We start from the raw sequence: 15,263 nt of genomic DNA, 5'->3' as shown, positions 1-15,263 counted from the left end.
GAAACAGAGAACACATCTCTCCTCTGCACTAATCAGTTGTAAGCCCATGATCCTCTCTGAAATCTCCCCCTCCAGCTCCTATCGGCAGCCACCAGCCCAAGCTGCCAGCAGCCACCACCACCACCACCACCACCACAACACCATCACATCACATCCTGCCACAGGCCTCCTCCAGCACCCAGAAATCCCTTGTGGCTGCTGCTCACAAAACCACATCCTGGCGCATCTTCGAGTGACGTAACTCGCCCCCACACACAGCTAGTGACGCAGCGCTAGCATCCCCAACGTCACAGATGAGCTGAGGAAGTGTCTCCTCAGCCCTTTGCTGCTCGTGGTAGTGTGAAATTTGGCCTTGAGTACAGAAAGTTGGTGCCACAGTTGTAAGGCAACAGTCAACTTCAGTGGGCAATAGAAACAGGCAACAAAAAGCATCGACAGCATTTTGGTAAATGCTTCCATGAAAACAATTCTGCATAAAAAGATTGGTGATTGGAGAAAGATTTGAAAAACAATTTGCATTTGAATGTATAATATTTTAGCTAAGCCCCAGTGGTAGAGATTAAATTCCAAATTAGGCTGAAGGTCATGTGTATGCGACATAGACATAGTAGATGAAAACAATAAACCTATCCAAAAAGCATCTAAAAAATAAAACACCTTCAAATGCTAGCTGATTATCAATAACCATGTAATCAATAAAAACAATCAATGGCCACAACAAATCTTTGGTAGGTGACAGCACATTACTCTATCCAGACTAAACTCAATGTGTCAATTGATCAGACGCATAACCACACATAACCATCAACACAAAACCACAAAACCTATTCACCCAACCCCAACCCACCTACACACACACACACACACACACACACACACACACACACACACACACACACACACACACACACACACACACACACCAACAGACCAACAATCTTCCTATTCAGATTGGCTTCTGGGCCATGTGGTGGTGAATGAAGGTTATTTTAATCTTTGATGATGAAACAGGCTCTCACCCAGGGGCCCGCTAATTAATCATTTAAAATGGCACGTTTAAAGGCAGCACTCCATGCACTTCCTGTGCCACAGGGGTGGGGTATGGGGGGATCAAGCCGCACATGTGCAGTGTGTAGGCATCTCCCTTCGATTAGCTCAGTATGTGTGAGATCATTTAAATAGGCCGCTTAGCAAGCATCAAGGCACATTATTGACATGGAGACCCAGGCACACTGGTGCCATTGACAGATAGTGCAACTGTGACATATATCATTGACAGATAAGGCTATCTCGACTTCCACAGTATCTTTTTTGTTGCAGCTGTGAGCATGGACACCAGTTATAAGAGAGAGAGAGAGAGAGAGAGAGAGAGAGAGAGAGAGATTTTACCCTCGCCCCTATCTTCCAGTAAAAATGTGATTGCCTTGGGTTGGGGCAAGGGGGAAGTCAGACACAATCAATGATGGTCTGGTTTGAAGAAGCACACATTTCTACCTAAACACACACATACAGAGAGAGAAAGAGAGAGAGAGAGAGAGATTTAACATTTAAGAGATTTAAAAGATATCATAGGCTCGTTCAGAAAGTATTATAAATCATAATACTAAAAATGTATTAATTATACACATATAATATATGTGAAGCTCGATAAACAAAACAAAAGTACAACAAAATACACCCAACTCTTCTCAAATAATTATTATAAATATTAATGCTTAACAACTTGGTAATAATTGCTTTCTTCGTTTAGCTTGAAAAGATGCCCCTGGGTGTGTGTGAAAGATGCCCCTGGGTGTGTGTGAAAGATACACACACACCCAGTGGTGTGTGTGAATTATTCCACCTTGTAGGGGGTGTACATTCACAGGGGGAGGGGGGGATCTTTTTATTACAGTTTTTCTCAGTTGTTAAGTTGTTACTTTGGTGCTTTTCTCAGATCAGAATGAAAATTCTCATAACTAATAGTTCAACCTCCACAACATCAAGCCATTTGTGCACATCATAGTAGCAATTTCTCCTTCCTCTGAACAAATTGCAAATGCTTTTGGACATGTATCAGTTGCTTTCGTACAATTCTCTGCTGTTTTATAACATTATCATTTGCTTATGTCATGTCAGTCAAAATTAACTAGGCCTATACTTATGGATGCTGAATAGTCGTTCCTAATAAAACTAATAGTCTTCATTTCATTCCTTGAGTCATTACATACAAAATTGTTGAACTAGTTATCAAATTCTGGCACAATGCTGTAGAATTGCAAAGAGCATATACAGTAAAAATGTGAAATGTACGTATTCAGTGTCTTGTACTCACTTACTCCCCTAACTACAGCAAAGTGTAACTTTACTGTAGTTTTCAAATGGCTGTACAAGTAGTGTATAGTGCTGTCTTGAGCATGTTCAGTGTCACAGAGTTCTGACCTTTTTTTTGCATTGGAAAACACTGAGAGAATAAACTGTCATAATGAAAACATGACAAAACCATTTGACTATTTGCACTACTATATTGACTGTCTATGCACAATTGCACAATTTCAACCCAATTTTGCTGCTCTTATTTATTCATTGTATGTGCCTTCTTATTTACTTTTTATTGTTTACTTGAATGTTATGTTTGTCTGTGGACTTAATTGGTAAAATTATGTCTTGTCTCCACCGTGGGATAGTGAGAAACGTAATGTCGATCTCTTTGTATGTCTTGGCATGTGAAGGAATTGACAATACAGTTTTTCTCAGTCGCTTTGGTGCTATTCTCACATCACTATTAACATTTGCACAGCAGTTAGTGCATTTCTCAAAACAATTAGTGCAAACTGCAAAACCTAGTGGATGACCTGCAAAAGTGCGTCACTTGCTAAAAATGGATAGTCCATTCCTCAAAAGCACGTATTCATGTCAATGAAACTGTCAGTGTCATCAAAATGAGAAGTCTTGACACCATCGTTTATGAACAAGATAGTCAAATGGCTTTGTCATGTTTTCATTATGACAGTTCTCTCAGTGTTTTCCAATGCAAAAAAAAGGTCAGAACTCGGTGACGCTACCTGAACATGCTCAAGACAGCACTATAGAGTACTTGTACAGCCATTTGAAAACTACAGTAAAGTTACACATTGCTGTAGTTAGGGGAGTAAGTGAGTACAAGACACTGAATACGTAAATTTTTACTGTAATTCAACAGCATTGTGACAGAATTTGATAACTAGTTCACCAATTTTGTATGTAATGACTCAAGCAATGAAATGAAGACTATTAGTTTTATTGGGAACGACTATTCGGTATCCATAAGTATAGTTCATTTTGACTGACATGACATAAGCAAATGATAATGTTAAAAAACAGCAGAGAATTGTATGAAAGCAACTGATACATGTCCAAAAGCATTTGCAATTTGTTCAGAGGAAGGAGAAATTGCTACTATGATGTGCACAAATGACTAAATGTTGTGGAGTTTGAACTAATAGTTATGAGAATTTTCATTCTGATCTGAAAAAAGCACCAAAGTGACTGAGAAAAACTGTAAAGCAGACTTTGACTTTGACATTGATCTTGTTCATAAACGATGGTGTCAAGACTTCTCATTTTGATGACACTGGCAGTTTCATTGACATGAAGACTTGCTTTTGAGGAATGGACTATCCATTTTGAGTAAGTGACGTGCTTTTGCAGGTTATCCACTAGGTTTTGCAGTTTGCACTAATTGTTTTGATAAATGCACTAACTGCTGTGCAAATGTTAATAGTGATGTGAGAAAAGCACCAAAGCGACTGAGAACAACTGTATTATTATTAATAATAATAATAATAATAATAATAATAATATTATTGCTGCTGTCTGCACCTTGAAATGTATTTCAAACTGTTTTCCCCCACAAATGTCTTGGTAGCAAAATGCAACCTTAATGTCAGTGTACATGCAGCTGGCAAAGAATTTCAGCTTTGACGTTGTTACCATCTAGTGGCTGATATTGAGAAATGCTCATTGTAAAATGAATAACGTTTGTAACACGTTTGAGGTGAATCCTTCAACCAATGGGCCAGTTTATGCAAGTGCAACACCACAGAACAACTACAAACTAGTGATTCAGTTTTGTTTGGGAGTTATTTTGTGGAATTTGTTTGGCAACTATAATATTGAGATATATATATATATATATATATATATATATATATATATATATATATATATATATATATATATAAGTTATACTGGAAAGATTTAAAATAAGAATAATTAATAAGTAATTCATATTAAGTTCTATATTATTATTATTACTATTATAGTTGAGGGCTATTACAGTAGTCGTAGGCTAATGTTATTGTATCGATTCGCCAAACAACAAAAAATGATACTAGTAAAATGATAATTAGTTGATAGGCTACTGGGCCTATTTACTTTTGCGTATATTTGTTTATCTATCTGTCTATTTATTTATTTGTTTATTCTATTTTTTTATTGTTTATTTAATTTGCAAAGGCTAACTCTCCTGACTTCTGGGAGTAATTTCTTTGAGGGGAAAAAAATTGTTGACAATTCACTTGGATTAGAAGTTTTCCGCCCTTTCTATTTCTACTCCAAGCAGTCTCTGAGTCATGGAGGTTGACAGCTGATCATAGTCGGGTTTTGAAGACCCCCATGTGATCCTCCATGGGTCCTGCCCCACGAAGTGTTCCTCGGGTTTGCATTGTCGCATACAGTAGTTCCACGTCTTCTTAAGTTTTTGACGAAGCTGCCTGTCATAATATCTTGACTCTATATAAGCGAGGGGATCGTAGGACTCTTCATAACACTGTGGTCTTAATCTAGGACACGCGTTTTGCACTCCGGGTTTGGCCGGGAACATGCGCTCCATTTTGGGTTTAATCGCGTTGGTCGGCGCCGCAACTTTTTACCTCTACCTCTTGACTGTTTTCTTACCGCCGGGTCCGCGACATGCTCGCCTTGATGAAAGTGGAGCGCCAATCGCTAATGAAGTTGGGGAGTTGGAGATGGAAGAAGACAGGTATCAGTTAGACAAAATTAATTAAAAAAAAAAGCTTGCTATATTTGCGCTCTTCATAAACGGCATGCGCTAATAGACGAACTAACCGACTGAAGTATGAGTGTCATCTCAGATCACAGCTGACCACCTTGACCATTTTGCAGTGAGCAGTATATCTGTATAGCTGCAGCTCCAGTCTCTAATTCAAATAGCCTACCCTAGTTGTTCTTTCCCATGTAGTTGCTGTTAAGTGGACCTTTGCATCCTAATGAAGAAATAATAGATACGTGTCTCTGGAAAATAATATGTTGTATCCATAAACATGCAGATGCCTGTAATATGCACGCATTGATTATATCTTCCAGTGTGTAGCAGAAAGGTATAGCCATATTAGCCTATTAGGCATATACCTGTTCTATATTCTATGAGTAGAACACACCTTACCCAATCTACTTAAACAAACTGTTGTCAACTTAAAACTATTAATTATCTGTGGTGATAGGTCTCCATATGATAATCATATTATTATTATATTATCATCCTATAGTCCACTTATTACAGTGAATGCATGTTTATGCCTTGTCTCTCAAGAGTGTTGTGCCCTGAACTTGAACACAGACTGGTGCTGGTTGTTACGGTTAACCAGGGGGTGAAGGTTGTGTGCCACGTTGTATTGTTTTGACGGCAAGGACTCACAGGCCTGATAACTGCAGGGGAATGTGGAGGTTGGATTCCCTGGGAGGGATGTGGAAGTTAGATAGATGTTAACCGGTTGGCATACCGGCCCTGCCAGTGTAACAGCTCTGAGACTAATCAAAGTGATGCCTTTGGTTCTATCTTCAAATTTTAATGCTGTTATAATTACCACTCTGTTGACTTTTTCTAACCACTTTATCCTTACTCATTCACACCTATGAGTGAAACTAAAAATGTAAAAATGTCCTTGCACTGTCAAAGCACTATATTCTACAAAAAAAGGTTATCATAAAATTTTGATTGTGTTATTGTTTTTAGAGTGACTTAACCAGCCAGCAGACCATCTTAAATCTGTCAGTCCTGCACCTGTTGTAAAAGGCGGCTTGATGCACGCACTGAACTTTATCATTTAACCACGCCAACTAACGTCACTGTGTGCTACACGACAGTCTTCCGAGATGCACTGCAGTCTCAAGGAGTAACGTGACCCATGCAGAATTTCCCCCACGTTCCCCAATGCACCCCACCCCTGGGTCTCCACCTGCTAGCCCCGTGTGCAGACACTCAGGAAGAACTTAGTCAACAGACAGCCCAGATACTGTGCAAAAGGAGCGTACCATCAGGGGTCACGAGGCTGGTGACTTGTCTTTCAGGACTTCCTCCTCTGTTCCCTCAGGGCTATGGAAGAGCAGTCTGAATGTGCTGAGGAGTCAGATGCGGTTTTGTGGAAATGCAAGTGGAAAAAGAGAGGGAAAGGGAGAGGGAAAGAGAGAGGGAAAGGCAGAGGGAGAAAGAGGGAAAGAGAGGAGTGGAGAAGCATTAGATGTACTTGCAGTCACTAGGTCATTCAGGGAGACAGACCTTTTGCATTTCTGGAAAAAAGAAAGAATGAATAAATAATAGTGTATGTTATAAATTAATAAACAGTCCTGTTATTCCCTAAGTGGAATAAACTTCTCTCATAACTTTACTTATGGTGGACAGTAACCCATAAACAATGCAGGAAAAGCCATTTATAGTGCTATGTCTGGGGAAATTTGGGGCATGGGTAATTGTTTTCCCTGCAATTTATTTATGTTTATGTTTATATTTAATTAAATTATTAGCAGATGCATTTGTCCAAAACGACATACATTATTTAACCAAGGACAACTGCTTACAAACTAAATCTTTGCTTGTCACACAATTTTCTAAACATGTCTTTCAAACACCATAACCCCACACCAAATCTGCAAAACCATACACTAATTCTCAGTGTTTGAATCGGACATACGGTTGAAATGTCCGGAACCAGATACTTTGAAATGAAAATGAATCAGACTGTATAGCGCAATGTTCTACAAGAAGTCGACTTTACGTATTTTTTTTCTTTTTGTTTGTCCCCAAATTACCATTACTGTAACTTAATGTTGTTTTATGTTCCTCTGGAAACGCCTTAGGAACGCACATGTTTGTTTCTGCAGTTGAAAGGGTCCATAGGCCTATGAATACATACACACCCAACTGAGCCTGGGCTGCTTGCTGTATGTGATAAAAAATGATATGGACTTAAAATAGCGTGACTGCACCTTTAAGCATATATAAGGATTGTATGTGTACTACACTTACCCATCCAGTAGGGAGCCAGTCCTGTCAGACAAAAGAGTTGTAAATAGAGATGAATGCCCAAGGAGCTATTAAAGACCCCTTCTTGTGAAAGTCAGTTTGTTACCTTGTTAACATGTCCAGCAGTTAACAAGCAGTCGTGGTCACAGCTGAGTATTGGGATTGCAGTGATCTGATGGAAGTCTCAAAAAGGCAGTATCTGACAGTTTGGGTTTCCTGTGTCACAAACATAAGGGATCTATCCTGTTGAGAGTAAGACAGTGTTGTCAGAAGCAGTGTTGTCATAGGCTTAGAGTTGTACAGTCATTAATAGATTTATTTATTTTATTTATTATCTAAATATGTAATTTTGAGGAACAGAGATGAGTTTTTAGTGGCTAATCAATCAACGGAATGTTTTTTTTTTAAATGTCAATATCTACACTTGTCAACTAATTGCTGAACACTTTTTTTTTCACTCACTGAGAGACACGTCAGCCTAACACTGCTGTGGGAAGTCCCTGAATACAGTAATCTGTGTGTTCCTGAGATCGGTGAACGCATATGTGGCCATATCTTTAAAAAGCTCCAGGGCGACTCAAGTGTCTCTGATGACACTGTTGCCTATGTCATAACCAGCTGTTGTCCAACGTGGTGTGGCGGCGGGTGGGTATACTCAGGAACAGTAGCCAAAGCCCTTACGCAAGGTTCCCATCAGTCATGGGTCCTCGATTCCCATGGGCACTAGTCTTAGCTGCTACACCCCTAGTCTTGGAAGAGCCAGGAAGGTGTTGGGTTTGCGGCGCGTTCCTCGTGGACGGTGCATAAGCGAAATTAAACCCTGTACGCCGGATTACTCATAGGGATCACGCTGTGCTCGCATGCCTCCAGCTCCCGCTGACCAATGACATTACAGTGGACGGGTCAAGTTACCAATGAAAGTGCCCGGACGATCCTAATTAACCTATAGGAAAGCACCACGACGCATAGTTCCTGGGGGGTTGGAGTATAGCATGAAAGTCCCCTACCCGAAGATCTGGTTACACTCTGGCCTTAATAGCCTAGGGTCAGCACTAACCCATAATTATTAGCACTATTCTTTATTATTAGCATTATTCTTAAACAGTGTCTGAAGAGCAGATTATTTTTAATTGTTATGATGAAATAATGAATATAGACATGAATGAAATGTGAAGTGATAAATAGATAACATCAACAACCACTAAAAATGACTTTAAATTTCATTGCTGGTTTTGATAGATGTGATTTTATTTTTTGTTATCAGCATGATGTGTGTTAATACTGTTAACATTGTGTACAGTAGGTAAAGTTTCTCTTATATTGCTTTGAATCCTGTCAAAACTATAACAAAATCATATGTCACTTACAGTAATGTAAACAAGTCCACCCTGCCCTGGTCATCTTGTGGCATTTAAAAAAAGATGGCCAGCTTAAGGTTCAAAGTGATTGTGTCACTGCAGCTCTGCCACTCCTGCTGCCTCACCAGACTAGTGAGCCTATTTCTATCCACAGCGCCTATCCCATTTCAGTTCTTTCTCTCTCTCTCTGGCTCTCTCACTCCCTATGTCTCTCTTATTCACTTACTCACTCACTCACTCACTCACATACTTACTCACTTAGCGACGTCTTACTCACTCACCCACTCTCCCTCAGTGCACATCTGTGTATTCAGCCTGAACCTAACCTTACAGAGACCTCAACATGCAGACAACACGTCACCTCACATTTGCCAGTTATGCAGCCAAGACAGAGTTATGAAAAGCTTGCTCGACTCTTCTAGACATATGCAGGCATTAGAAAAGACAGTCTCTATCAATGCTTGTCCATAAGAAATTGTGAGAGAGCTTCTTAATGTTTTATACGTTCAGATGGTTTTCCTGTTTCATCACCCACTAATCAATAAGCTTCTTTTCATTCTCTGCATTCATACTAACCTGTACCTTGGGGCGATGGTAGCATAGTGGCTAAGGATCTGGGCTAGCATGCAGTAGCCTGATCTGTTGTGGGTTCAATTCCCGGCTTCCACGGTTGTTCACCCTTGGGCAAGGCACTTACTGTAACTTTTGAGTCTGGGGACAATGTCCCTTGTAATATAATAGACAAGTAAGTCGCTTTGGATAAAAGTGTCTGATAAATGTAAATGTCAATCAATCAGCTTCCTTTCATCCTCTGCATTCACACTTACCTGTTTGTTGTCCAGGATCCACTTCCCTTCAGACCTGGAGGAGCTCAGGGCACTGGCGAACCTGCTGAAGTTCTACAAAGCAAAGCACAAGGTGTATGTGTACGTGCTTTTCTGCAGTGCCTACCTGTACAAGCAGTCCTTCGCTATACCTGGATCATCCTTCCTGGTGAGAAAATCTTCCAGCTGACCACACACTCCAACATACATGTATTGATGCATAATGTACAGTTTCCAACAAATCTATGCATTCTTTTTCTTTTTTTTTACAGAATATGCTAGCGGGGGCACTGTTTGGGACATGGACTGGCCTCCTAATCGCCTGCACCATGACCACCCTGGGTTCCACCTTCTGCTACCTTCTCTCCAGTACCTTTGGCAAGCAGCATGTTGTCCGTCTCTTCCCAGACAAGGTTGCCATGCTGCAGAGGAAGGTGATGAAGCTAAGTGCCTACAGGCTAACAGACTGACAAACTAATTGGCTAATAAATAGGCTAACAGAAGCCTCTCTAGGCTAACATACTGACAAAAAAACTGGCTAATAGGTAGCCTGAGAGAAGGACCTCTAAACTTGTACATGGTTGGTTATGGGATTTGGCAGATGCTTTTTCCAAAGTGACATACAAATAGCAACAATACAAAGTTAAATTTAACAGTAAACAATTTAAAGCAACACCAAAGAACGTTCCCTCTGTCGCAAGCACTCTATTTGTTTATCCAGCACCTGCTTTGCAAATAATGATGTCCACAGACAAGGTAGAATATTTTGCATGATTTATAAAAGTATGATGTATTGCGACATCAGATGCAAGTCAAATTTGTAGTTTCTTATGTCTCATTCCATCGAACTACAGATCCGCTACCCGATCTGGCAAACTTACATAGTGCGGTTATACCCGATAGAGGACCGCGAAGCGAATGCAGAATTGCCGTTCACCCTGTTAAGAGTTGATGAACCACTGAAACGATTTTGGAAACATTATTTTAAGGTATAAAAAACTCTTTGGTGTTGCTTTAAAAAGTTGGTAAGACTACATTAAGGAGAATAGCAATAATAAACAACAATGTCAATTCAATCAATAGCCTAATGAAAATAAACAAATACTATAATATACAAACCATAACGCATAAGAAATGCTTAATAAACCAAGTGCATGTTGAACAGAAATGCCTTTAGACCCCTCTTGAAAGACACAAAACTATCACAGGAACGGAGAGCACTGGGCAACTCATTCCACCAACATGGAACCACTGAGGAAAAGAGTCTTGAATTTGACCTAGCGTTCATGACTGGTCAACACAACAGACGCTCATCAGAAGACCGCATTGGGCTGTTGGGGATGTACATCTTGATCATTGAATTAAGATAGCAGGGAGCAGAATCAGTCAATGTCCTATGGCCAAAGTGAGAGATTTCAATTTAATTCTGGCCACTATAGGGAGCCAGTGGAGAGTAACTAGGAGAGAAGTTACATGTGTCCTCTTTGGCTGATTGAAGACCAGGCGTGCTGCAGCATTCTGAATCAATAGTAATGATCTTACTATACAAGCAGGTAGGCCAGCTAACAGTGAATTACAGTAGACCAGCTTGGAGATAACCATGGCCTGTACAAGAAGTTGTGTGGAATCTTGTGTCAGATAAGGTCTGATTTTTCTAATGTTGTAAAGGATAAACCGACATGATTTTGCAATTGAGGCTACTTGCTCAGTGAAGTTAAGTTGGTCATCAATTACGAATCCCAAGTTACGTGCCGATAGTTGGAGTCAGTGAAGATGAGTCTAGCTGTATTTTTATCTGTTGGGGAATATCTGTTTTAGCTGGAAACACCAAAAGTATTTGAGAGATTAAGCTGAAGGTGCCAGACTGAAATACCCTTAGGCATGCAAAAATCCGACTGGGAAACACGATGAGTCATCAGGTGGAAAAGATAGGTAAAGTTGAGTGTCGTCCACATAGCAGTGATAGTCAAATCCATGGGAGTGAATGGTCTCACCTAAAAGAAGTGGTGTAAATAGAGAAAAGCAGGGCCCTAATACTGATCCCTGAGGCACACCTGTGGTGAGGTCATGAGACTTTGATACCCGTCCCTGCCAAGACACGCTGAAAAAATGCCCTTTAAGGTAAGATTCAAACCAGTCAATAGCTTTCCCAGAAATTCCTAGTTTGTCTAATAGGCCTGAGAGGGTGAGGGGATTTAATATAGAAGGGATTCCCGCCATTAACACAGTACTGTTATCCAAACTGCTTAAAATAAAAAATTTGTAAAGTGTGTGTGTATGTGTGTCCAGATTTGTGCCACTAGGCAGGACCTCTTAATTTAGATATAGCCTGAGTGTTCTTAAAAATTCCTGTTAGACACTAAAGACATTTACAACAAACCTTCCTTCCTTTCTTCCCTTTTGTTATTCTGCTTCTCTCTCTTTCTCTCTCACTCTCTCTCTCTGTCTCTCTCTCTCCCCCAGTGTGAAGAGAACAAAAGTAGTCTTTTCTTCTTCCTGCTTTTCCTGAGATTCTTCCCTATGACTCCCAACTGGTTCCTAAACATCACCTCCCCAATTCTCAACATCCCCATCCCTATTTTCTTCTTCTCCGTCTTCATCGGTGAGCGTCTTGAAGTGGCATCATCATAAAGCTGTCTATAAAACTATGTCATGCCAGAAATACTCAAAAAGAGATAGCATGAGGGAGACACTCACACTGGTTGGCATCAAGGTAACTGTGTACAGAAATGTTTAGGTGTAGCTGAAATATTTGATGCAGGTATGGGTATTGTTAGGAGTACTGTACCAGTGACTAGTGTAAAGTGTATAATATTTATGCAAGGCCCGGCAAAAACAATATAAAAGTGAGCAGTGTACTTTTTGTATGTACAATGTACTTTTTCTACAGTCCTTCCATTTATGATACACAATATCTACTGTATGGGTTTGCTATAAAGTTTTGTAGCTGACTCTTACTGGCACTTCAGTTATTTAAACTGTGTCATCCCATTCTATGATCTTTCAGTGTCTACAGCATATGATTCACAGTCTTCAACACACTATGTCCACTTTCCTCACCTCTTCCAGGCCTGATCCCTTACAACTTCATCTGCGTCCGCACGGGCTCCATCTTGTCCAAGATCAGCTCTATGGACGACATCTTCTCCTGGGGGACACTGCTGCAGCTGCTGGTCATCGCCTGCGTGGCCCTGCTCCCCGGCGTGCTCATCCGCCACTACAGCAAGTCACACCTCAAACTGGACGGCCTTGAGCCCAATGGACACCATGCCGCCAGCCCTGCCACCAACGACCGCAAGACCAGATGACCGCCAGGGCGGAGACACCTGAAGGTTGTGAGGATACGGCAGACTACAGCATAACGAATTAGTTACAACTCAATATGATATTGCTTTATTTGATAACAAAGTGATGTGATATTGATCATTTACTCATTTACACTTTACTCTGATAGTCCGTCCACAGAGACTTAACAGATCATCTGTTAAGATTCAAGTTTAGTATGTAATGTTGTTGAACAATTATTGAACATCACCTTATAACCAAATGCAATCCTGCCCGTGCGGACGCAGGTGAAGTTGTAAGGGATCAGGCCTGGAAGAGCTGAGGAAAGTGGACATAGTGTGTTGAAGACTGTAGAAAGTCTGTTAGTCTGTGGTCAAACTATCCAAGTAAAGTGTGACCGATCATTTAATTTGATATATTATCAACATTTTTTACACTTCATTAGCAACTATTTATAATAAAACTGGGTGGTGAGGGGGGGGGGCTAGGGGATTAACAGGAAGTGCTGAGGCGCGTTCAAATTTGCAAACATAGGCATACGTTCACAAACGTTTGCAAACAATTTTCTGTTTGGCTTTAGTTTTTCGCGAACGTTTGCGAACACTCGCAAACAGTTTGAGGAGGTAGTTCCCCGCAAACATGTTGGGAGTTGGACAGAGAGTTACCACTGAGATGGAATGTTTACACAAAATCGTTCAAATGTATCTGTTCATAAAAACATGTTTGCCGTGAACGTTCGCCTCTTTCAAGGAAATTGAACGCACCTCTGGTGTCCCCCCTGTTTTTAATGTTTATATGAGTGATTCAGACTGCTGCCCCTGCACTGCATTGCAATCCACTATGGCCCCCCCAGATCTCCACTCACCCCCTCAAAGGAAGTAATGGTCCATTGGAGGATGTGGAGGGAGGGACAATCTTAGCAAGTCTTAAAACACTGCCTGCCAGCTATGCTGGACAAATGTATGTAAGCTATGAAGCCTTAATGCTCAAATGTGCACCAGCACATACACGCACAGACACACACAAACTTACATACGCCTTTGCACACACACACAAACACGCACACGTGCGCACACACGCACACACACACACACACACACACACACACACACACACACACACACACACACACACACACACACATACACACACACACACACACACACACACACGAGTCACCAAAGAAATGAGCAGCTGAGCAGCTTTGTGATTATGCCTGCTGTTAAATGTGATTATTTAATAATTTAATATCTTGAAAAGATCATTTAGCTAATTTAATACAATGAGGAAGATTCTAAATGCAACAGTAGATACGTACACGTACCCACACACTACACCATACATGTATTTTTGGTTCATGTGTGACAGATGTAGCTTGATGCTAGCTGCTTTGCTCAATGCCCTTCAATGAAATTAGGGCCTTGCATTTTCAAAATGTCAAAGTTACAGTGACTGATGCTACTAATGACAAGCTGATACTCATGTATTGTTTTTCACTAGCGGTGAACTAAGAGATGAAATACTGTAGTAGCATAGCATCACAGCAACACGCAGCAGTACCTGTCGAGAGAAACACCACACTGTCCTTACATTTATGTTTACACTGACTATTTGAATGCTACTGTGTAGTCAGTCCCTTGTAATGTTTGTGTTGTGGCCATCTGAAGTACTTTATAGTAGCCTGAACACTTGTTTTATTTGAACCAAAGCTTCTGCACTGCAATGATGCATTTGAGTGTCTTGACTGTGAGCATCAACACACTGGGCTTCCATAATGGGCTATTTATAGAAAAATCTTAAGGGCAAAATCCAAGGAGATGTAAGGTCTTTTGTGATTATATCTATCCCATTTAAATTATTTGCCATAATATGGAAACCAGTATACAATTATTATAGACTATCTAGTAAATCATTTCTGATGTTGGTCCTTGGTAATGAGTCCCAGATTTATTCTGTTTATTATTCTTCATTAATACTAATCATTAATATCATCAATCCCAAACCACATTGCAAAATCAAAAGATATGTCTAGTTTTCATATTTCATATTTAACCTTTCGCATTAGGCACTGGTGAATGATAGCAACATGGCAGTTTGTCACATGTTGATGATGCAACTCCTGTTGCTATACTTGTTTGAATAACACTCTTTGGCATTTGATGTGAACTTACACACATATGCATGGGTGCAAGGGCAGCTCTATCAGAGTAGCTTAAACGCACTTCAGTATGATAAAAAAAACATTGCTGAGGATAATGTGCTCCTCTCCAAACTGTTAGGGACCATGGCATACACCCTGTCCCCTTTGCCAGCTGTTGTGAAATCAGCTGCTACAGACATCTGCGACACTGTGGAGCACTGAGGCGCTTTACCAGACATGTAAACACTATGCCCCAACCACTGAGTAGATTAAATTAGCTCCACACCAGCCTGACAGCACAGTAATGATGTGACTCATTAAGACGTTCACGTCTCACAAGATGTTTAATACATTTTGCTATGAATTCCATTGCG

The 15,263-nt window shown here is 40.5% G+C and overlaps 1 protein-coding gene across 1 annotated transcript; it reads left to right on the top strand.

Moving 5' to 3' along the window:
- Window positions 1-4,841: 4,841 nt before the first annotated feature.
- tmem41ab (transmembrane protein 41ab) lies at window positions 4,842-12,772 on the top strand. The gene is made up of 5 exons (XM_076302515.1): window positions 4,842-5,002; window positions 9,483-9,633; window positions 9,737-9,898; window positions 11,928-12,066; window positions 12,534-12,772. Exons 1-5 carry the CDS (start codon window positions 4,842-4,844, stop codon window positions 12,770-12,772), a joined length of 852 nt encoding a protein of 283 aa, XP_076158630.1.
- The last annotated feature ends 2,491 nt before the right edge of the window (window positions 12,773-15,263 follow it).

The sequence above is a fragment of the Alosa pseudoharengus genome, unplaced genomic scaffold (genome assembly GCF_046254945.1).
Source record: "Alosa pseudoharengus isolate Yale_2024_CS ecotype anadromous, Long Island Sound unplaced genomic scaffold, YU_APseudo_1.1 YU_APseudo_1.1_scf_24, whole genome shotgun sequence".
NCBI lineage: Eukaryota > Metazoa > Chordata > Actinopteri > Clupeiformes > Clupeidae > Alosa > Alosa pseudoharengus.
This window is presented reverse-complemented; position numbering and strand designations above follow the sequence as displayed.

Bases quoted from the DNA above. Each gene is read 5' to 3' on its own strand.
- tmem41ab (XM_076302515.1), top strand. From the start codon at position 4,842: ATGCGCTCCATTTTGGGTTTAATCGCGTTGGTCGGCGCCGCAACTTTT. The intron at 5,003-9,482 runs GTATCAGTTAGA...TTTGTTGTCCAG, and splicing joins TTGGAGATGGAAGAAGACAG to GATCCACTTCCCTTCAGACC. The intron at 9,899-11,927 runs GTGATGAAGCTA...TCTCTCCCCCAG, and splicing joins TTGCCATGCTGCAGAGGAAG to TGTGAAGAGAACAAAAGTAG.